Below are 23,934 nucleotides of genomic sequence, written 5' to 3' on the forward strand. Positions count from 1 at the left end.
GGCCTTAGGTTGCCCCAGTTTTCCTCTTGTCACGAAGCTTTGAGCTTCTAAATGAGAAGGAAGGACTCACTGGAGAAGAGCCTCATGCTGGGAAAGGTGGAGGGCAAGAGAAGAAGGGGACGACAGAGAATGAGGTGGCTGGAGGGAGTCACTGAAGCAGGAGGCGTGAGCTTAAATGGACTCCAGAAGATGGTAGAGGACAGGAAGGCCTGGAGGAAGATTGTCCATGGGATCACAAAGGGTCGGACACAACTTCGCAACTAACAACAAGGGAAATACGGTAATATGAACTGACTGACCTTTTTTCTAAACAAGCTCATTTCATTGCCTGCACCAGTCTTCCCTCCACTAAGAAGTTGGCTAGAATTTTTCTCAAACATATCTACCAACTCCATGGTGCTCCAAAGCAGATTATTTCAGATATAGAGGTACAATTCACTGCCAAGTTCTGGAGAGACTTTCTGAAACTTATTGGGTCCACACAGGGACTGTCATCGGCTTTTCATCTGTCTACTAATGGAGCTGCTGAAAAAGCTAACTCTATGGTGGAGCAATATATTAGGTGCTATGTGGACTACCAACAGACTTCTTGAGCTGGCCTCCTCCCCTTTGCTGAGGTGGCTTACAATAACACTATACATAGCAGCACTGGACTCATTCCTTTTAAAATAGCCACTGGTAGGGAGTTTATTCAGGATCCTCCAATTTCTGACTTTAAATCAATGGGTGACTTCTTGGAAAACCATGTGGGACAATGCAAAAGCGGCTCTAATCAAAGCCTCAAAGATTTACAAACAGCAGGCAGAGAAGAGAAGGGCACCCCAGAGATAATTTCATGTGGGGGGAAAAGTTTACCTCTCTACAAAATATCTAAGACTTAAACTACCTAGCAAAAAATTGGGACCAAAGTTCCTTGGACCTTTCCCATAGTGCGAATTATAAACCCAGTCACAGTAGAATTAAAGCTTCCTCCCTTTTTGGGAAAAATTCACCCTGTGTTTCACTGCAGCCTATTGAAACCATACCAAGAGTCCTCATTGAGACCTCCTCCCAAACAGGAACCAGGTCCCCTAGTTGTGGAGGGAGAGACTCATTATGAAATAAAACGAATCCTTGACTCAAAGTTGTATAAGGGAAAGGTTACCCACTATCAGAGGCCACCTGGGTGAAAAGTGCTGATGTAAAAACTGATAAATACGTAAATTTTATGATAAGCATCCAAATAAGCCTAGGGGTTGATTTCTAACTCTGAATTCTTTTCCACTCACAGAATTTCTCTCTTCTCTAGGGGATCCGACTGTCAAACCTTCAAAGACTCTGAATGCAACCATGTTTATTCGGTTTTTGTTTGCCACAGCAATGGGCGGGGGATGCATTCTTCTAGTTTAGTCAAAACAATAACTTTCTTGTGGGAACCAAGGTCAAGCAGCCTAAGTATTTGGTTGGGCTGGAGCTACCGTTAAGAGATTCCCCCCAAAGGTGTTAATTGGGGATTGTGATTTATGACACATCAAAGGGTGGGGAATTTAACTTTTACTTTGTAACCTTTGAGTGGGGGGAGGGCGACTCAGTCTTGGTTTCACCTTTATGCTGATATTATGTAGCCATTGAAAGTGTTCTTTGAGGAAAGCAATTGCCTCAGTTCTTATTTCTACTGGTCTCATCTATTGGAACCATGACATACGGTAGTCGAAAGTGAGACTGAAATTGGAAGTAAATGTTGGAAACTGGCCACATTCGCTGGATGCTGAAAATGGCTGTAAAGGTAAGTCATTGCCAGCTGCCCAAAATGTGACCACATGACTGCTAAGGTGTGGGTGGCTGTTGTGACTCTGAAAGTTGGTCATAAATTTTTCTGGGGAACTCTGTCGTAACTTCCAACTTTGTTAAGCAACTGGTAGAGAATTACCTGTACATCCTTAGGGTAGGCCATCCTAATCAGCTTCCTACTCTTGTAGCGTCACAGAAGGCAATAAACTGCATATGGACTAGGAAGTTATCTGAGCCTGGCAAAGAACTAATAGTCACATCCACCATCTTCAGCTCTCACATTATCAACCCTCTGCCAGGCCTTGGAGTCATGGCCAAGGCTGCACCTGAAACTCAGGAGACAAACATTGGTAGAATCACACACATGCCAGTTGCTTGAATAAACGCGGTTCTGCTGCATATGAGCCTGGTTTTCATCAACACCACCCGAACCGGAAATCCAACCTCCTAGACCCAGGAATGAGGGGAAGAATCTTGGTGGGCTCCTCGATCTCTCTCAGGCACTTCCAGCTATTTGAGTAAGCTCAAAATCCATTGACAAATTAATTTACTTGTATGGGTAGCCAGAAGGCTCCCAAGATTTGCCTTGCACAGCACAGCACAGCCAAACTCAGCCTCCAAGAATAACTCCTCCATTTTGATGATGCTTGAATGCAGATTTTATAGACATAAGTGCTTTTCTGCTTACTTTGTATTCTCGTTATTGTGTCGTGGCATTTGAAGTTTTTATTTATAAGCCAGAAATATAAAGCAGCCACCATTTTGCTGTATCCCCCACCCACCCAAAACGGCAGCATGCCATTTCAATAAAGTACAAGAGAAGCGACACAGAAAATAAAGGTTTATTGATATGTAGTGTAAAAGGGAGACTAGAAATACATAAATACCTCCCAGAGAAAAGAGAATGATAATACTTGTAAGTATTAATATATCAAAACCAGGCAATTATTGTTCAGTTATTCAAGTTGCTGAGAACAAGAGCACTTGGTGAATTGGTTAATCTAAGCTTTCAGGAAGAGCAACACAAGAGGCATTCTCAGAATTTCTGTTTTGAAATCAACCTTCTCCCCACACATATTAAGCCCACCAGGTTAAGCTTCCCCACTTCTTCTCCTCTGTTTACAATCACCTGCAATTCCTGTCACCTCAGAAAAATAACGATGGAGCCCGTACTCCATTGCAGTCCACACATTCTAGTTCCTTGTGCCTGGAAGGTCCACTTTTCAGGTGGACAAAGGGCAAGAATTTTGAAGCAATCTGCTTTTCACATTTCCATGTAAAAAGGTGGATTTTTTTTCCAGAACCCCAGAACTCCATATATCTGCTTTGGAACTATTCCAAAGTTACTTAAAAAGCAACACCAAACTTTCCAGTCCTTTATATTTATTCCTAAAACACATAACATCTATGCCAAATTAATTCTCTTACCAAAAGGTTTTCCCTGCAGATATAGTATCCTTTATAGTGGATTATCATACATCATTTACAAAATACTGTATTTTAAGATGCTGCTATTAATCACCTTAGCACGAGATCAAAGAATTTGAGCAATTAGGGCCCATTGTTTGGAATACAACTGGCACAAGCCAAGGCACAGCAGGAGCAATGTTTCCCCAGAGGAAGGGGTCTTTCCGGGAGCCCCTTTCAGCAGAGGTCCCCACTACAGGTTGAGTAGAGCCACGGCTGACAGCCACAGCCACCGCTTGACAGAACATACGTAAGAACACAATTAGATTCCATGGGTAACTGAAGAGACACACTTGGTGCTCTAGGAAGATGGCCCTTCCTCAACAAGCTACAGATCTGGAAAGGACAAGCTGGTCTTCGGCCCTTGACTGCCTCCAACCTGTAGCTGCAAAGGGGGGGGGGTCCAGCACTACAGCCAAGCCCACTACAAGAGGCACAGGTGTTCTTTTGCTTCTGCATTTTTAAAAAAAAAAATTTAACATTTTTTCCCCAACTATTTTAGTTGTTAATTAGCTTATCTGTAAACAGTTGATTTTTTTTCTTTTTTAAAAAAAAATAACGATCGAACACAAATTTTAAGCTGCTGCGTTTCAAGGTTGCATAACAGCTTTTCATTTTTATCTATCCAGTCCTGCTGTCCTTAAAGCTACAAATAAATCAGTAATAAACACTCTTATGAAAAAGTATCTTGTAAAAAGCAAAGTATTATCTGATGTATTTTTCTCTCCCGAAAACAGCAATAAAAAGGCATTACTACTTTTAGCTAGTCTTCAAAGAGGCAGCTTGGCCAGCCAAGCCACCATGGAGCAGGGGGGGGGGGGAGAGAGCCTCAAGGCCAGTTCCAGGATAAAACACTGTCAGCCTCGTCTAGCCCCCCTTTCCGCAAGACGCAGGCCCACTTCTCTGAGCTTCCTGGCTCAGGACCTGACATCTGCAAGGAGGGGGAGGGGAGATGTCTGGGTAAGGCAGGATTAGCATTCTCTTAAGGCTGTCAGTCTGACATTCAGGAGAACTTTGGTCAGCATTTTGACTACTTATAAATAAAAGCTTCTATTTTTCAAATCACGGGTGATCTTTTCATTTTGTTTAAAAATGGGTTTGTGTAAATATGTTTCCGCATTCCTGCTACAAGCAGCTGGGGGGGGGATGGGGTTGGTAATGAGTTACCAACTCCTAAGCACTAAGGGACATTAAGAAGTTGGCAAAGTTGCCTGCAGCCTAAAAAGCCAGCTGGAGCCTCAATTCCCATAGCAAATCAGTCCCTGTCGCATGCGGATGATCTGGAGCAAGGCTGCCTGCACATCTTCATCCATGTGACCCTGAAAAATTAAAAGGAGACCTTTAAAAAGGTAAACTACTAAACATTGAAGAGCAGCCCATTCTTGGTCTGAGGATGGATTACTTGAATAAGTCTCGGGGCCTAAGCCTTAAGAGAGACAGCGGTCACACTCCAGCACGAGAGCAACAGTCCTGGAAGAAGTCACCCAGGCCAAGCAAACCCTAACAGCAACCCTCCCCCTCCAAGTCCCTGCAGGATGACGCACCTGAACAGCACTAAGAAGGTGTGTCCGGTATATTGAGATGACTTCCTGGTGCTGCCTCTCAGCATCCTAAAACAAACGAATCTTCCGTTAATTTTCTACAGGAAATGATCCAACTTGTTGGCTTCTCTCGTGGAGGAGAAGTGAGATGTTACACAAGGGACTGATGCTTCCGACACCTCTAGAAATTCCTCCAAGATTTTAATCCAGCGCTCAGAGTAAAATACCAGCAAACACCAGGAAAAAAAATCATATTTAAAAGGGAAAGATTTTAAAAAACCTCCATGAGATGAGCCTTCTGGGAAGCTCCTGCTCTCTGAAACATCTTATGCCTTTTCCCTCCCTCCCTCCTGACGTCTTCGAAGAGCCTTACGACCTGGCTCTGCCAGATGGCTTGGGGACCCGATGGAGAAGCTTCATACTGGAATTGGTTGATGAACTAAAATTTAATTCCACCTCCCCACCCCTGCGTGCCCAGCTCTGCTCTTTCCCATCTGATGTTAATGATTTTACTTGTTAATCTTATCCACTGTGTTCTAAGAATATTGATTTTAATGTTTTTTATGTTTTTATGCTGTGAGCCACCCAAAATTGTTGAATACAAGATGGGCAGCAAATAAATTTCATAGATGATAGAATAGATAGATAGATAGATAGATAGATAGATAGATAGATAGATAGATAGATAGGAGGGAGGGTGGGGGGAGGGAGGGAGGGAGGGAGGGAGAGAGAGAGGGGGGGTCCACCATGTTTGTGACCTACCATTCATTTTCACACCTGCGGATTGGCCTATTTGAACCGTCTGGATGGACAGTTGGGGTGGGGTTTTCCTTGACTCTTTTGACATTGAATCGTCCAGGAAATCCTCAGATCCTGCCTTCTCTTGCTGCTGTCAACACCTTCCAATAAAAGTTCCCTTTGAAATGATCCCCTGGTAAGTAGCCCAATCACACCTCTAACAATCCCCATAGAACTGAGCTTTCAAGAGTCAGGTCTAAAAGCCAACTTAAGGGCCCTGTTGGACTCAGGCTGCAGGGCAACCAGACTATTCGGAAGGAGGGTGCCCTGCCCCTCTTCACAAAGCTCACCTGGGGAATAGGATTTAAAGCTTTTGTCAGGAACAAGTGTTGCATTTTTCTAGCCACACTTGCTGTAACCGACATCTTGCTACCTTGCTTTGCTTTGCCTTGCCTAGCCTGGCCGTGTGGGAGTTCGCAACAACACATCTCTGCTCCGGGTTGTGCCGCAGTCCCAGGGAACCCTCCATGAGACAAGGACACACAGTGACCAAGCTTCCTGAACTGGGCTGCTCCAGGAAGTATTGGAGGTGTGTGTGCGTGTTTAAAGCTTGTTCTTGGACTTGCAGTAAATGGTAGGAATTTTGGGGGAATGCTGGAGCAATAAAAAGGGAGTTAACCCTTCACCTTGGCTGTGTCACTTCTGTGCCCAGCTCTGGGCCATATTACTGTGACTGTGGAGTTAGAATTGTCAAAGTCCCTTCGTGGGGTCCACCTTGTGTTCCACTGTAACTTCTTAAAACCTGAGATTGTTGCGGCTTCTGGTTTTGCACAGTTAGCGCAACAGGCAACGGATCATCGGTCTCCCCTCCCTACAGCTGATTTCTCTCTGTTTGGGGACCCTAAATGGGCCAAAAGTCACCCCGGAGAGGTGGCAAAGGAGGAGAGGAATCCCACCAAGTATGGGGAGATGGCAGTCAATCCGGACGTCTGGGGAAACCAACAGACGAAAGGCTAGCGTCATTCATGAGTCTAGCCCAAGCAATATGCAGCTGAAGCCAAAAAGCACTAAATTAAGCAAGCATAAACAGAGTGATTGAACTGGGTAAGAATATTGATTCTCTCTCTTCTACCTGACTGATTTCCTGAAAAAAAAAGAAAAAAACCTCAGAAATAAAAATCCTCCGAAAATGGGGGGGGTGTCTTTGCTCCACCCTCCTCTAAACGGAAGTGGTGAATTAAATTTATGAGAAATAAAAATACACAGAAATAAAATTAAGATAAGATTTAAACTTGAAAAAGGTGAAATTGATGGAATTTATTAAGAGTATCCTGCAAAAGATTATTGACGGAGATAAATGGCTTGTTTTGAAAATTAAAAGATGGGCTGGTGCTGACATCTAGTGGCGGGTGGAAATACTGCCCTAAATATACAGCCCAGGGGAAAAAAATGTTATTCTGACCTTCAAAGCTTAAAAGTTTAAAAGAACAGATGTAATAAAAGAAAAGAAAACATTGTGGACTATCTCTATAAAATTTAGAAAAAAATTGACCTTCCTGAACTATAAATATTTTTTAAACTGTAATTTTAAAGCGATTGGCAGAGAAAGAATTTTTGGTCATTATGGAGCATTAGAGGTCTGCAGAAAGAATATATGAAGAAAAACTATTTTCCAAGAGGAAAGTATTGTTTGAATAAGGTTAAAAAATAAAATTTTGAATACAAATGAATTTTAGCTTAGGAGGGATAGGCTCCTTAAGCAATATAGTGTTTTTTTGCCTATGACATGAGAAATATAAAAATGTGTGGGAAGATTTATATGAGGGAAATGTATTAAATATTTAAATATAATGAATTTTGAAGATTTGATTATGTTTTTTAAAAATGAAATATTATTAAGGTATTTTAGTTTAAAAGGGATATGCTTTTTTTAGATAGTATATTATTTTTGTTGTTTCTATTTCAAGATACGAAAAATGTAAGCGTTGGGATGGTTCATATGAGGAAACCATAATAATTAATTAATTAATTAAGTAATTAACTCTAAGAAAATTTTAACAAGTAAAAATGCTTTCTTTTGAATATTGTGGGGAAAATAAATTTAACTGAGAACTCAACAGGATCTATGACAAGGTGATCTAGATGATTAATTAGAAAAGAAGGTTAATAATGAAGTGGAGGATATTCGTAGACATTTAATTGTTATTTTAAAAAAAAAATACCAAGAAATGTTCTAATTTAAGGTTGATAAAAGAGATTATTATTGGAAGAAGAGAAAATCAAGGAAAATTACTATGGGGAATATGGAACTATAAAAATTAAATGTTATTATTTGTAAATACAAACTTAGACAACACACTGTTTACCAAATATTAATGTGATATGTAAAAAAACCCAATAAAATATATTTTTAAAAAACCCAGTTTCTACCCTTAGACCAGGGGTCTCCAACCTTGGGCAACTTTAAGACATGTGGACTATGCTGGGTGAGGAATTCTGGGAGTTGAAGTCCACAGGTCTTAAATTTGCCAAGGTTGGGGGAGTCCTGCCTTAGACCAAGCCTTCCACCACCTCCTGAGCCAATGATGGTGGGGGGGGAGCGACATTTTGCCATTCTGCTGGGGGTGGGGGAGGAAGGCTTCTGGCATTCTTTGCATGCTTTCGCTGTAACCGCTTGGGAATTAGGGAGGGGGATTGTCTTCAGACACGGAGCAGACTCCTTCCCAACCAGTTCCAGCCTGGTTCCAAGGCCATCGTGCCCTGAAGAGTGAGCTGTTATTTGCCCAGCACCTCAGCGTTCTCATAACAACCTTAGGGGCATCCCATTGGCTGCCAGTGGACTTGGTCAGGGGGGCTGAGTTTGGGAAAATAAAAGAACTGCTTTGCTCTTTGTACGGGACCTTCAGATTCCGCCTGACTTCTCTGCATGCAGTATCTCTCAGTAAAAGTTCTTTTGACTAACCTTAATGGAGTTGAGTTTAACTTTCCTGAGGAACCAGCTGGGGCAGGTCCTTACAGGCAGACAGACGGACACTCAGTCAGTCAATCAAGGAGCCCTTGGTGCTCTCTGAGATTGGCTGCTTGCTTGCAGACTAGCAAAGCACTGATGGGATCTAGTCAGGTCAGGAAACCTCTGCAAGGAACAGCCAAGGCCAGACAGGACCCACAGCTCCACACAAGCTATATATATTGTCTTCTATAGGAAACAAGTGTTAATGGAAGGGAGAGGCCATGCACTCACAGAGAGCATTCACGTTTCTTCTGCAGATGTGCAAAATTGCAAGTCATGCAAGGACTGAGAGATTATTTCCCCACCATATCTCAGCCTAGCACTCCTAACACGCTGCAATGGGTCCTCATGCCCCAGATCCCTACTTACAGCCAGCTGCTGCTGTAGACTTTCCACCTGGTTCTGGAGCACGTCCATCTGTGGATTTTGCTTCTTGGCAGGAATGTTGTGGGTAAGCTGTGAGAGGCCATTAAGGGCCTGTTTGAGCCGTTCCACATCATTGAGAAGCTCCGTTATCTTCAAGACAGACATTGACAAAATTCCAATGACAAGAAGAATCAAGCCTCGTCCTCTCATCACCCCCAGCCCACAGATAAGGAGAAAGAATGCAAGCCAATTGCTCGGGCACTTTTATCTAGAAGAGGACAGAAATTCAGCTCTGCCCACAAAAGAGGGCTGAACCCCATTTTTATACGGAATTCTCGCATAACATAAAAAGGCAGGAAGCAGGAAACAACTGCAGACACCTCCATGCTGAGCAGCTCGTCTTATTTTGTTTTAGCTACATTAACAGCTTTGGAATGACTGCCTGCTACACCACCAACCCCAACTGCAGAAGGAAGAAGGAAAGCCAGCCGCTCAAATCCAGGGAGACTTCAGGTCAGAAAACCAAACTCCTGAGAGTTTTAAGATAAATACTGACCAACGTCGCTTGTCTTTTGAAATCTGGGCATTATTTTTTATTAAACGGCAATGCTGTGATAATGCACTGTCCCCCCACACATATACACACCAGAGCTTGCCAGCTACTATGCCACAGTGACTACATGTAAGCTACCTGGAGTTTAAATTTGTAAGTTTGTAAGCCGCCCTGAGTCTTCGGAGAAGGGCGGGATATAAATGGAATTAAAATAAAATAAATAAAAATAAAAATAAATGTAGATGGTGGACATGACTACTGTAATTAAAAGACTACGTGTAAAAACAATGGCAGGTTTAGACAATCCTTTTAACCTAGAGTCCTATTCAGCCTTTCACAAGTTACGTGTTTTCATAGCTGAAAAGCTCCAGCAAAGGCTTCCATAAATTTTAGCAGCTTTTGCAAATTCCCCACACGTGCACCCAAAGGTCTGCAAATCTGTGTAATGCTGGCCTATCCAGTGGTTTCCATGTGAGCACAAAACCTGATGGTGCAGCTTCTGCTCACCTGGAAATCCCTGTAAAGGTCTCCAAGACACAGAAGTTCAGGGTGGCTATTGGCATTTTAATCTCCTTGGGGTTTTCCATAAAATACTTGTGTGGAGAGTTTATAAAGGCAGCTTTGTGTAACCACGTGTGCTACTGCTTCTCTAAAGACTTCATACATGTGACTCCATTCCGAAGCTACTGAAAGGAAATCTACGAGTGAGTCAGCCTGGCTCTCCTCTGTGACTCCTCAGGCGTCTCAGCTTCCCCCGTTTCAACTGGCTTACCTTGTTATCTTTGGCCTCCACCTGCTTGGCAGACTCCTGGATCCTTTTCTGCAACTCCACGATGGTGCTCAGAGACTTGTCACACCGCTCTTTCTGGTCTTTGATTTCCTGCTCAATGTTGACGTTTCTTGGCTGGAGCAGCTCCTTCTCATCCTTCAAGGATGGCTGCTCCGCATTTGTCTCCGGCGAATCGTCCTGCAGCTTCTCCATCTTTTGAGTCAGCTCAGCCAGTTTCTCAGCCATGCTGCTCACCTGGCCTTCTAGCCTGCTTCTCATCCTCTTGTGCTCGGAGGCCTCCACCACCTCTCTCTTCTCCAGCTTGCTTAGTGCTTGCTTTGCGCTCTGAAGTTCAGAGTGCAGCCGGGAGGCCTCTTCTTTTGTCCTTTGGCTCTCTTCCTCCTTCTCTCTCCATCTGGACTGCAGGACGGCCAGTTCCTTCTCCAGCCTTTCTTTGATTTGGGAGTGTTCTGCCAGAGGCACTGAGGTGGCTTGTAGGTGGGCCAGTTCCTGTTGCAGCTCTTGCGCTCTTTGCAGCTCTTGCTGGCTTCTGGCTGCCTGGTTGTCAAGCTCTCCTTTCAGGCCCTCAATGGTGCAGCTGAGCTTCCTCTCCAGGGCCTCCACCTGCTCCAGAGGAACATACTGGCCCTGCAAGCGGCTCTGCATGAGGAGCACCTCTGAGCGCTGTCTGGCGCTCTCCTCCTGAAGCCTCTCCTTCTCTCCTGTGACCTCAGCAAACTTTTCCTGCAACTCCCTTAACTCCTTGTTCAGGCCACCCGCCTTGCTTGCCAACATTCCCTCCATTTCATGATACTTCTCTGCAAGGATGTAGTTTTGCTGCAGATCGTTTTGGACAGCCAGGATCCCAGCTGTTAACTTTCCGATTTCCTCAGTATGTTTCTGGATTTCTTCCTCTTTTATTCTGAGTTGTTCCCCTTGTTCCAGGAGCTGGTTTTTCAGCTCCATTACAGTTGCCTCAAAGTCCCGCTCCTTTTCATCCAAACTGGCAAGGGGAGCGTATTTGGACTTGATGCATTCTTGAATCAAGTCAATCTCCTTCTTCTGGGCTTCAATCTCTGCATGCAATTGGGCAACTTCTTCTTGCTTTCCTTGGTACTTTGCCAGCATTTCAGAGTTGCTTCTCTGAAGGTCCTGAATATTTTTATTCAGAGCAGCGACTTTACTGTCATGGTCTTTTGCATTGAGATATTCGGACTGCATTTGGCTTTGCAGCCCCCTCAGCTTCTGCTTCAGTGCATCGTTCTCTTCATTCACTTTCAAATATTCCTGCTTCACCTCTTCCATCTTCTCCTTCAGGTCTGACAATTCTTTGCCTGTTCTTTCCAGCATGGTGTTCAAGGCAGTTTTTGCCTCTTCGTGAGTTTCTGAAGAGACGTACTGCTCCTTCATGACATCTTGGAGAGCTGCATTTTTAGTTACCAATTCGGAAACTTTGGCCTGCTCTTTTTTGTACCTCTTGCTAAATTCATCAAGCTGCTTTTGCACGTCTGCCAAGGTAGATTTTAAGACTCCTATTTCCTTCTCGTGCTTTTCAGGAGGAATGTAAACTGTCTGAAACTTACTGACCTTCTCCTGTAGGCACAGCTTTTCCGCTAGGAGTTTCTCTGTTTCTCCTTTATACCGGTGATATTTTTCAGCGGTTTCTGTCAGCTTCTTGTTCAACTCTCCTACCGTTTTCCTTGTGTCTTCATTGACCTTCAAAGGAACATACTGGGTCTTCACCTCACCCCTGAGGGTCTCCATCTGCTGCTTTAGGAGGCTCTGGTCCATCTGAGCCCTTTCTACTGCCTTCTGCAAGGCTTGGTTTTTCTGTTTCAGTTCCAAGTGCCCCTTCTCAAGTTCACGGGCCCTTTGCTCGTATCTGCTTCTGACATGCTTATGTTCCTCTGGCTTCACGTAGTGAGCAAACTGAGCTTTCTGCTTCTCAAGCTCCATCCTCAGATGCTGAACTTCCGTGCACAGCTTTTCCCGCTCTTTCTCCAACTCTGCCAGCTTCCAGCCCTTCTCATCAATTTCACTGGACAGAGAACTCTTCATCTTGTCAAACTTGTTAGCCAATTTCACTGTCGTTTCCTTCAGCTGCTCTTCTGCCTCAGAAAAAGTCCTCTCCCTTTTTTCACGTTCCACCTTCAACATTCCAAGTCCTTTCTGCAACTTTTTGTTTTCCTCCACCAGCCTTGCTTCATCTCGTCTGAATTCTTCCACTAGCAGCTCATTCTGCTTCAACTGGTTCCTCAGCTTGCCCACTTCAGCTGAAGCTCCCTCATACTTAGCCTTCATGTCTTTCAGCTGCTCCTTCAGCTCCTCAGTCACCTTAACGCTACCTGAAGCGGCTTCGTTTGTCAGGTGATCCTTCAGGGCAAGAAAGTGGGTCTGCATCTGCTTCACTTTCCCTTCTGAATCAAACATTCTCCTCTGCACATCTTTCAAAGCATCTTCCAGCTGCTTTATCTGCTGATCCGACTCTTGCTTAATTCTCTCACACTCAGACGCCAGGGCTTTGCATTCTGCGGTTTTGTGGGACAGCTCTGCCTGAAGCCTGCTTAGCTCAACTCTTGCTGTCTCGTAACAGCTCCTGATGCTGCTGAGCTCCCGCTTGACAGCATCAGCCTCCGAGGGGCAACACTGGTTTGGGCCCAGCAGCTCTAAAGGCCTCACCATGGATCGGCTCTGGAGACTGGCAGGCGCCGAAGCAAGTGTTTGCTTTAAAACAAAAGAAAGGTATTTGTCAAGTCTTGTGCAACGGTTTCCATAAAACAGTCGTTTTAACAGTTTTTAACGTAAAAGGAAAAGCCTCCATTAGTTCAACTCTGGTGTTTCAAATGTCCGGCTCCCAAGTTCAGTCCATAATTTTTCAGATTAAAAGGCAGGCCAACGCCGGTTAGAAAGATGGAAAATATTCATGCCTTGTTGGACCACCAATTATAATCAGGATAGAAAGTAGGAAATAGCCGTAAGGACATCCCTCCACTAACGTAAAAGTATTGCCTCTAAATTTTATTAACCTGAAGATTAAAATAGCATCCTCATTTCCAGGTGTAAATTGTCAGCATGCAGGTCAGCAACCCTCCAGCTCAGAGAGAGCAGGAATGGGCCAATGTCTGCGGCCAATGGCCACGCAAAGCATCTGGAAGGGTTCAGAGGCTGCAGCAAGTGGGGAAAGGAGATAGCTTAGATTGAGTTCCTTTTTTGTGTGAAAAAGGCCTAGTTTTTAAATAGCATCAAACCAATATTTCAGTGCTATTTTGGGGTGAATTTGTAGTTTTTATGAATTTCCCACCTTAAAAGGGCAGAAAAGCCAATTGTTCACAAACACAGTTGCAGGGGGAAAGCAACAGCCAAAAAAAAAGGCAGGGGGAAGAGGGCAGTTTTGAGGGCGCCTGTTCTGGCTTCTCAAAGCTCCAGCCTGCTCGCGGGTGGAGCTACAAGAAGCTCCGCTGAGGAATCTAGCACCTCTGGGGGATGCCCAATAACAGAGTCAGAGGCCAAATATTATACGGATCGCATTTGGAAAGCAAACTGGAGTTGCATTGGATACAAGAATATTCAAGTACCTGGGATCCCGCAGAATAGCCTGAGTCTTTGAGTAGTACATTTTCTTTCCCTTAAGAAAAACAAAACACATTCGTTCTTTAATTTGAAACAAATGTCCACATATTTTCAAAAAAAGAAAAAAGAAAATCAAACACACACACACACACACACACACACACACACACACACACACACACACTAATTGCACCAGCGCTTTTTAAAATGGTATTTCATCTCTGCAGATGCACCAAGTATTTCCATAAGCTTGCAAACACATCTGGAAGGTGAAAAACACAATACTAATTATTTTAAGCTGTATTAACTTAAAGCAACATTAATAACCTAGCTTTAGCTTTATACAGAAGAGCTGTTACCAGAAATATCATGGCAACAGTAAGCTACTTATTGTGAGATGTAAAACATTACTTTGGACTACAGGTGACAGATCTGAAAATCAGGATCGTTTTAGCAGTTTCACAGTGGAATCTCCACTGGCTACTTTAAAGTTGGCAGCAGAAAAGACTCGACTGAAAGTACCAGAGGCTGAAACCAGGGTGGATTACATCCCAGGGTTTTGAAAGAGCTGCCAGATGTGATCTCAGAACAACTGAACCAGATCTTTCAGAGTTCTTGCAACTTTGGGGAACTATCAGAGGACAGGGAAAGAGCTGGTGTGGTTTCAACCTTCAAAAAGGGAAAAGGTGTGGATCCAGGAAATGACCGACCAATCAGCTTAGTACTGATCCCTGCGTGAAATCCTAGAAAATCAAGCAGTGGATCTGTGAAAACCTAAAAACTAGCAAGGCGATTAGCAGAAGCCAACGTGAGCTTCTTAGAAACAAACCATGCCAGACAAACCTTATTGCCTTTTTCAATGAAGTGGCTAAATTAGTGGATCAAGGAAACGCTGTGGACGTAGTTTACCGTATATACTTGAGTATAAGCCGACTCGAGTATAAGCCGAGACCCCCAATTTCACCCCCAAAAACTGGGAAAAGTTGTTGACTCGAGTATAAGCCGATCCGCCGTTCTGCAAGCCTCCGCCGCCGGCGGAGGCTGGATCCGCGCTCTGCAAGCCTCCGCCGCCGGTGGAGGCTGGATCCGCGCTCTGCAAGCCTCTGCCGCCAGCAGAGGCTCGATCCGCCATTTTGCAAGCCTGAATACACAGGAATACCCTGTGTGGCCGCGGCTCTCGGGGAAGGCCTGGCTGTCCGCTTCCTTGCTCCACGCTGCCATTCGGGGCCCGCGCGTTCCCCTCCCCGGGCAAATCGCGGCGCCCAGCAGGCGAGGAAACACGCCCGCTCCAGTCGCCCCCCCTTCCCTCAGGAGACGCGAAGCAAGTGACCGCCCGGAGCTTACCGAGGACTTGTGCGCGGCCGAGGCTTCGGTGCTTCCAGGATCGCGCGCACCTCTCCCAAGCCGCCGCCGTCCGGAGACCTGCCGAAGTTTGGGGAGGTTTGGGGAGGTGCGCGCGCACCTCCCCAAACGTCGGCAGGTCTCCGGACCTCCGCGCCCTGCCTGCCTGCTTCTTTCCGCTGCAGAAAGAAGCAGGCAGGCAGGGCGCGGAGGAACGGAGACCTGCCGACGTTTGTGTCACTGCACGTTTTTTTTATGTTCGTCAGAAAAGTTCATTTCTAACTGTACATTTTCCCCTGTTCTCTGCACCTGTTGTGATAACTTATCTGGTAACCATAGTGAATCCCATATGACTAGCTATGTTATGGTTTCAGTCTGTTTAGTGCGCATGTCTAGAAGAAGTTCCCAGAGTTATTATCTGTATTTTTTTTTTCACTTTGCTGTTACTGTCTGTTACGTTAGGATGAAGCTAGCTAGCTCTGTATAATATATATTTAGTTTTTATATTTTTGTAAGTAAAAGGTATTTAGTATGATTATGCGTCGTGTTTTTCTTGCCTTCCTGCAAGTGTATCATGCATTCTCTGAAGCACGGTCCGTCGCCCTCTACAAAGGTGATTTTTACCTTGACATTTTGGTATCGAGGATGGTTTGATTTATGTTTTTGGAGAAGCATGTTTCTGCGGCTGTTATCAGTTAGTTAGTGCTAGTGAGGCAGCGGTGATTAACTGCTGAAACATGTCAGGAAGGAAGCCACGGCTGGAAAGGAGTTTTTCTGTGGGCCAGCTCCCTTCACCTTTAAGGACTCCGATAGCTTCGGCCACAGCCTTGGAGAAGACGCGCCTGCTCCTGTCCACGATGCAAGGTCAGTCACTCCTTTTTCTACTTTTCCAAGCTCCCTGGCAGCTGCTTTTGAAAATGTTCACACTCCAGGGGCTCACGATGAATTTCAAAGGCTTGGAGTGAAACTTAAAGTCCAGCCGAAGAAAATTCCTTCTGCTCCTTCAAGCCCCAAGAAAACTATGCGAGATAGGGCTATGCAAGGCTACTGTGAACAAATTGGGGTTTTTGAAAGGCGTTTGCAGCAGGCAAAGAAATATGTGTCAATGGTTCAGCAATATGAAAGGAATTATGAGCATGAACCGGCCATATTGCCACACCCACAAGGAGAAGCCATATTGCCTCCTTCTTCCCCAAAGCTAAAGTCACGCCCATCATTGAGTGTCATGCAAGACGAATGGGAACCGGAGGCTCCTATGTCACATGATTATGGGCTGTCTCAAAGGCCATACAGAGCCACAGTGATGCCTGAAGCAAATGTTATAGCACCATCTACTGGTGAAGCTGCATTAAGACATGAATTGGAGCTCTCACTCTCGCAATTGTCTATGGAGGAGTCTTTGCTCAGAGATACAAGATTTCTGCCATCATCTGAGGCTCCAGTCCCTGATGGTGCTAGGATTCCTGTTACTATTGCTTCTCCTGTTAATATTGCTTCTATGCAAGCCCCTCTACCTGGCAGAGCACAGCCATATTTAACCCACATGCAATTGCCACCGGGTTCTTATATGCGAAGGCCAGTGTCATCTGCAGATTATGCTAATGCACCAGCCCCAGCGCCAGTGCCTCCTGCTGGCCAGGGTGGAATAGCAGCTCAAAGACAGTCACAGCCAGCACCAAGACTACCGGCAGCTTCAATGCAACTGCCGCATGTCCAGAGACAGACGCCACTGGTGCCCCCTGCAGGTTATGGTCGGATTGCACAACCTGCACAGCCAGTACCTCAATTGTATTTTCCTCATCAAACACCTTCCATTGTACCACTGGCTGGTGACTCAAAATTAAAGAAGTCAGGACAGAATTACAGGGCATGGGTCAGTGAGGTTGGACTTTTGTTACGCAGAGAAGGTACTCACATGATGGTGTTTAATCCTCCTGCCCAGCCATGGACTCCTGACATATGGGACTTGGATAATAGAGCATGCACAACATTATTGATGTCAATGGACATTGAATTGCAGCTCACGTTTTCACAAGATGCAACTGCCCAACAAATTTGGACTCAGTTAGAGGCATGTTATCGGCCTACATCAATTGAGTCTACATGTTTGCTTTTGTCTGAGTTCCATGGTTCCAGATTCAAACCTGGTGAACATATTGGAGCACATTTGACTAAAATGAAAGGTATTAGAAAAGAACTGGGTGAAAAAGGCTATCCTATTGATGATTTTCAAATGATCAGCATTATCATCAATTCTTTGAATCATGAGTGGAAAGATGCTATTTCCAAGATTAATCAAGTGCCTATTGCTCAACGCACAGTGGATCATGTATGCAGAATTTTAGCCGAAGAAGAGGTACTTATGCAAGCTGCGTCACATTTAAGGGAACCACCTGCATCAAGAGCTTCAGCGAGGCGTGCCTTCCGTGGAAGGACCTACGTTCCAAGAATGGCAAGATGCTACATCTGCAATCGTGTGGGACATGCCACCCGGGATTGTCCCCAACGAGTTCCAGCGCCCGTCACATACCAGCCCAGAGGAACAGATTCCAGAGGAGGCAGAGGTAGAGGCGGACGACAAGGTCGTGGTCGTGGTTCCAGGCGTGATCCACAAGCTCCACTTGTCACATTGGTTGTGACCAACGATCCACAGCCTCAACCAGAGTATGACAGACGACTTCTTTGGACTTTGGACAGTGGAGCAGCATTACATGTAACCTACAGAAAAGAGCTTTACACTGAGATGCACGAGCCTGAACCTGAACTTCGTGAGCTTTACTCTTTTTCCAATCATCCTGTTCAGGTCATGGGAAAAGGAACTGTCTACATTGAAGAGCTTGATGCTCTCATTCCAAATGTTTACTATGTTCCATCTGCCAGTAGTAATTTGCTTAGTCAGAGTCATTTGTCTAGGTTTTCTCATTTTCAGGTCCACCATCTTGAAAAAGCAAGTTATATAGTCAAAGACGGAGATATTGTTGCTGAAACCATGTTGATTGGTGGTGTTTATTACTTAAAACCAAAGCCTAAGCAGCAAGAGCAGGCAAGTATACACGTTCCAAAGAGCACAGGCCCAGAGAGAGACGTCCCAGAGAGAGATCCTGTTGCTACTCCAAAGGTTCCTAAAGATAATAAAAATACAAAAAAGACACAGGTTGCTCACAGCAAGCCTGGGGTTCCTAATAAAAATGCTAAAGTTGAGAATTCACTAACAGGTAAACCTTTGCATTCCAGGTGTATCCATAAGTGGCACAGAAGATTGGGTCATGCCAGTTTCCGTGTTCTGAAGAAGATGCCAGAGTTCGCAAGAGGTTTGGATCTAAAGGGGTGTAAGGTGTTTTTGGACTGTGCTGTCTGCAAGAAAGCCAAATCTAAGGCAGCAGCAATTCCAAAACGCGCTACACGCCTGTCAACACGCATTTTTGATTTGGTACACACTGACATAGTTGGTCCTTTTGCACCAACACTTGGTGGTAAAAGATATTTCTTGACAATCGTTGACAATTATTCTAGATATGGATATGTATATCCTATGAAAGAAAAATCTGAGACCTTTCAGATCTTTAAAGACTTTGCTAGTCTTGTCTATACCCAATTCGAGGTCAACATTGCCAGAATCCAGAGTGATCGCGGTGCTGAATTCATGTCTCAGCGTTTCCAGGACTGGATGCGTGAGAATGGGATAGTACATCAGACATCCGCTCCTTATACTCCAGCTGAAAATGGGGTGGCAGAACGCAGAAATGGGGTTTTGCAAACCATGATGCGTTGCCTCCTTGAAGATGCTAACCTCAGTCTTCCATACTGGGGTGAAGCTATCAAATATGCTAACCATATCGTCAACCGTACTTGGAGTAGTGTGATAAATCAGACCCCTTATTTCATGTTGTATGGACACAAGCCTGATCTCTCACATCTCCATATTTTTGGTTCCTATGCTATGGTGAATATTCCTTTAGCCCAAAGAAAGAAAGGGGGTCCTGCAGCAAAAAGGATGAGATTTATGGGCATTGATGATAATTCAAAATGGAGCAAATACATTGACTCTCATCATGTTATTGTGGTTTCACAATCTGCTACTTTTGAGGAAGATGCGGACTGGTCCAGGATTCATTCTAACGATCCTGGAGTTTATTTTCCTAGAGATGATGTTGCTGATGCCACGCAACCTGATCAAGAATCACAGGAGAATGTTCCTTCCACGAGTTCTTCTCAACCTACTGTTCCGTCTTCGCAAGCCGCTGATGTTGCTGCTGGCGACGATGATGAAGACGAGGACGACATGGAAGAAGAATGGACGGTTGGCCCGAGACGTTCCAAGAGGTCCACAAAGGGAATCCCTCCAAAACGGTATTCGTGGCAAGTAACAAAAACACCTGTACCTTTAATTTGTAATGTTACACTTCCACCTGAGAAGTTCACACAGATCAAACATCTTCCTGAATCAGAACAAGATAAATGGTTTGAGGCAATGCAGGCTGAAATGGACAGTCTAAAGAAACTTCAAGTGTTTACACCTGCAAGCCCTCCAGCAAACAAGAAAGTTATTGGTACTCGATGGGTCTACAGGATCAAAAAGAAGCCGAATGGTGAGTCGTTGTACAAGGCCAGACTCGTAGCCCAGGGTTTTGCTCAACGTTATCCTGAGGACTATACAAATACATACTCACCCACAGTGCGGACTGAAAGTGTGAAAATTGCTTTAGCCACTGCAACTATCCTTGGCCTAGAGGTTTTCCAGTTCGACGTTGAAACGGCTTATCTTCACGCTGATCTTGATGAAGACATCTACGTCAAAGGTCCTCCAGGTTTCAGACAGCAAGAAGGGGATACCTGGTTTCTACACAAAAGTCTTTATGGTCTGAAACAGTCTGGTTTAATGTGGTACTTATGTCTTTCTGAGAAACTAAATTCAATGGGCTTTATTAAGTCCGAAACAGATGAATGCGTGTTTACCAAAAGATCCGGTAATAAGTATGAGATAATTCTTGTTTATGTCGATGACATTGTTTATATTGGTCCAAATAAGCAGATGAGTGAGGTTTTTGCTAAAGCTTTACAAAAGTTTTTCACGTTGAAGTGTTTAGGATGTATTAACACTTATTTAGGTGTTCAAATTGCCAAAACTCAGAAGGGGTTTAGTCTCACACAAGGAGAGAAGATTGAACAACTGTTACATCACTGTAACATGGAGGACGCTAAGCCTGTGAGTATACCCATGCAAACTGACTTTCACATTTTGGCACATGAACCAAGTCCTGAGTTCGAGGATCAAACACTATATCGCTCAGTCATTGGGTCGCTGCTATATATTAGTAATTGGACTAGACCCGACATTGCACTTAGTGTTAATCTTTTATCACGACACGTAGGCAAGGCAAAACAGTTTCATTGGACATGTGTTAAAAAGTTATTGAGGTATCTAAAACACACCAAAGACATGAAGTTGTTGTTGGAACCCACACATACTGACTATGCAGAGTTATGTTGTTATGCAGATTCAGATTGGGCGAGTGATAAGAAGTCACGAAAAAGTACATCAGGTTACATGATGTTCTTAAATGGATGTCCTGTTTACTGGCATGTGCGTAAACAGAATTTTGTTTCTTGTTCCTCTACAGAAGCTGAGTATGCTTGTGTGTCTGATGCATGCAATTCTTTAACCTGGTTTGATACTCTAGTCACAGATATCTGGACACATCCGATTCGACCGATCACAGTAATGGAGGATAATGAATCTGTGGTTTATATTTCTGAAACACGTTTTGCAGGTTCAAGGTCCAGACACATTGACATCCGATATCAAAACATAAGGCAACTGGTTAAACAAGGTTTTGTGACGTTACAGTATGTGCCTACACGTGATCAAATTGCTGACATGCTGAACAAACCACTTCCTACAGCCCAGCATGAGTATCTGCGTGAGAAGATGTGCCTTACTTGAGTCTTCACTTTGCTGACGAAAGAAGGGGAATGTCACTGCACGTTTTTTTTATGTTCGTCAGAAAAGTTCATTTCTAACTGTACATTTTCCCCTGTTCTCTGCACCTGTTGTGATAACTTATCTGGTAACCATAGTGAATCCCATATGACTAGCTATGTTATGGTTTCAGTCTGTTTAGTGCGCATGTCTAGAAGAAGTTCCCAGAGTTATTATCTGTATTTTTTTTTTCACTTTGCTGTTACTGTCTGTTACGTTAGGATGAAGCTAGCTAGCTCTGTATAATATATATTTAGTTTTTATATTTTTGTAAGTAAAAGGTATTTAGTATGATTATGCGTCGTGTTTTTCTTGCCTTCCTGCAAGTGTATCATGCATTCTCTGAAGCACGGTCCGTCGCCCTCTACAAAGGTGATTTTTACCTTGACAGTTTGGGGAGGTTTGGGCGCCTCCCCAAACCTCCCCAAACGTCGGCAGCTCTCCGTTCCTCCGCGCAGACCTGCCGACGTTTGGGGAGGTTTGGGCGCCTCCCCAAACCTCCCCAAACGTCGGCAGCTCTCCGTTCCTCCTGCCGACGTTTGGGGAGGTTTGGGCGCCTCCCCAAACCTCCCCAGGTCTCCGTTCCTCCGCGCAGACCTGCCGACGTTTGGGGAGGTTTGGGCGCCTCCCCAAACCTCCCCAGGTCTCCGTTCCTCCGCGCAGACCTGCCGACGTTTGGGGAGGTTTGGGCGCCTCCCCAAACCTCCCCAAACGTCGGCAGGCCTCCGTTCCTCCTGCCGACATTTGGGGAGGTTTGGGCGCCTCCCCAAACCTCCCCAGGTCTCCGTTCCTCCGCGCAGACCTGCCGACGTTTGGGGAGGTTTGGGCGCCTCCCCAAACCTCCCCAAACGTCGGCAGGAGGAACGGAGACCTGGGGAGGTTTGGGGAGGCGCCCAAACCTCCCCAAACGTCGGCAGGTCTGCGCGGAGGAACGGAGACCTGGGGAGGTTTGGGGAGGCGCCCAAACCTCCCCAAACGTCGGCAGGAGGAACGGAGACCTGCCGACGTTTGGGGAGGTTTGGGGAGGCGCCCAAACCTCCCCAAACGTCGGCAGGTCTGCGCGGAGGAACGGAGACCTGGGGAGGTTTGGGGAGGCACCCAAACCTCCCCAAACGTCGGCAGGTCTCCGTTCCTCCGCGCCCTGCCTGCCTGCTTCTTTCCACTGCGGAAAGAAGCAGGCAGGCAGGGCGCGGAGGAACGGAGACCTGCCGACGTTTGGGGAGGTTTGGGGAGGTGCGCGCGCACCTCCCCAAACGTCGGCAGGTCTCGGACGGCGGTGGCTTGGGAGAGGTGCGCGCGATCCCGGAAGCACCAAAGCCTCGGCCGCGCACAAGTCCTCGGTAAGTTTTTTTGTTGACTGGAGTATAAGCCGAAGTGGAATTTTTCAGCCCAAAAAGTGGGCTGAAAAATTCGGCTTATACTCAAGTATATACGGTATTTAGACTTCAACAAGGCATTTGACAAAGTAGAACACAAGCCTACTTCTTGGTAAGAGAACTATGTGAGTTAGACAGCATCACCACCAGATGGATTCACAGCCTACTGACCAACCACACTCAGCACCTAGTCCTAAATGGAGCTACATCTACATGGAGGGAAGCATGCAGTGGGGTACCCCAAGGTTCTGTCTTGGACCCAGGACTCTTCAACATCTTCATAAATGATGTAAGTGAGGGGATAGAAAAGGATCTCATCAAATGTGCAGATCACACCAAGCTGGGGCAAAAGCTAACACTTTAGAAGATAGATTCATGATTCAGAAGGACCTTGACAGACTTGAAGACTGGGCCCTATCCAGCAAAATTCAATTAAGTGGTAAGAAAAGCAAGGTTTTACACGTAGGCAAGAAAAACCAAATGCACAGCTATAGAATAGGTAGTACATGGCTCAACAGCAGTATTTGTGAGTGGGATCTAGAAGGTCTAGTGAACAATCAATTAAATATGAGCCAGCAGTGTGCTGCAGCTGCCAAAAAAGCCAATGCAGTCCTAGAATGCATCAATAGAGGAATAGTATCAAGATCATGAGAAGTGACAATGCCATTTTATACTGCACTGATAAGACAACATTTGGCATACTACCTAAAGTTCTGGTCAATAAAATACGAAAAAGATGTTGAGACCCTAGAAAGAGTACAAACAGTAACAAAGATAATAAGAGTCTGGAGGTTAAACTGAGTCCAACGAAGAGAAAGATTAGGGGGTGACATGACATGACATCTGAGGAGCTATCACACAAAAGAGGGCATCAACATATTCTCCAAAGCACCTGAGAGCAGAACAAGAAATAACAGGTGGAATATCATTAAAGAAAGATCCAAGTAGAATTAAGGAGAAATTTCCTGACAGTGAGAGCAATTAATCAGTGAAATAGCTTGCCTCCAGAAGTTGTGGATGCTTCATCACTGGAGGTTTTTCAAGAGGAAACTGGTTGGCCATTGTCTAGTATGATATTAGGTCTCCTGCCTTGAGTAGGGGAATGGTCTAGAACACGGGTCGGCAACCTTGGCTCTTTTATGACTCGTGGACTTCAACTCCCAGAATTCCTGAGCCAGCTGGCTCAGGAATTCTGGGAGTTGAAGTCACGAGTCATAAAAGAGCCAAGGTTGCCTACCCCTGGACTAGAAGATTCCAAGTCACTTCCAACTTTGTTACACTATGTTCAATGAAATGTCATTTTCAAATTCTGAATATTGCCATGATAACAGAGGCATGTCCTTCTGCTGGAATCTGCATCTTTTCATCGCTCAGCATGCCTATTATGAAGCTGCCAAGGAAAGGAGAGAACAATGCTTTCTTAAAACTGAGTCAGCATGGTCTGGCATTTGAG

General features: G+C 45.0%; 1 protein-coding gene across 4 annotated transcripts in view; it reads right to left on the bottom strand.

The window, feature by feature from the left end:
* Window positions 1-2,594: 2,594 nt before the first annotated feature.
* UACA (uveal autoantigen with coiled-coil domains and ankyrin repeats) overlaps window positions 2,595-23,934 on the bottom strand; it is a 54,802-nt gene continuing 33,462 nt past the window's right edge. For all 4 annotated transcript variants that reach the window (XM_083371606.1, XM_083371605.1, XM_083371607.1 and 1 more), the window contains 5 exons: window positions 13,790-13,839; window positions 10,218-12,938; window positions 8,896-9,042; window positions 4,782-4,847; window positions 2,595-4,556 (listed from right to left, as the gene is read on the bottom strand). In XM_083371606.1, coding sequence (XP_083227732.1) covers window positions 4,476-4,556; window positions 4,782-4,847; window positions 8,896-9,042; window positions 10,218-12,938; window positions 13,790-13,839 — 3,065 coding nt within the window. In that variant the 3' untranslated portion in view covers window positions 2,595-4,475. The remainder of the gene's footprint in view (window positions 4,557-4,781; window positions 4,848-8,895; window positions 9,043-10,217; window positions 12,939-13,789; window positions 13,840-23,934) is intronic.

This window comes from Vipera ursinii, assembly GCF_947247035.1.
Source record: "Vipera ursinii genome assembly, chromosome: 11".
Lineage (NCBI taxonomy): Eukaryota > Metazoa > Chordata > Lepidosauria > Squamata > Viperidae > Vipera > Vipera ursinii.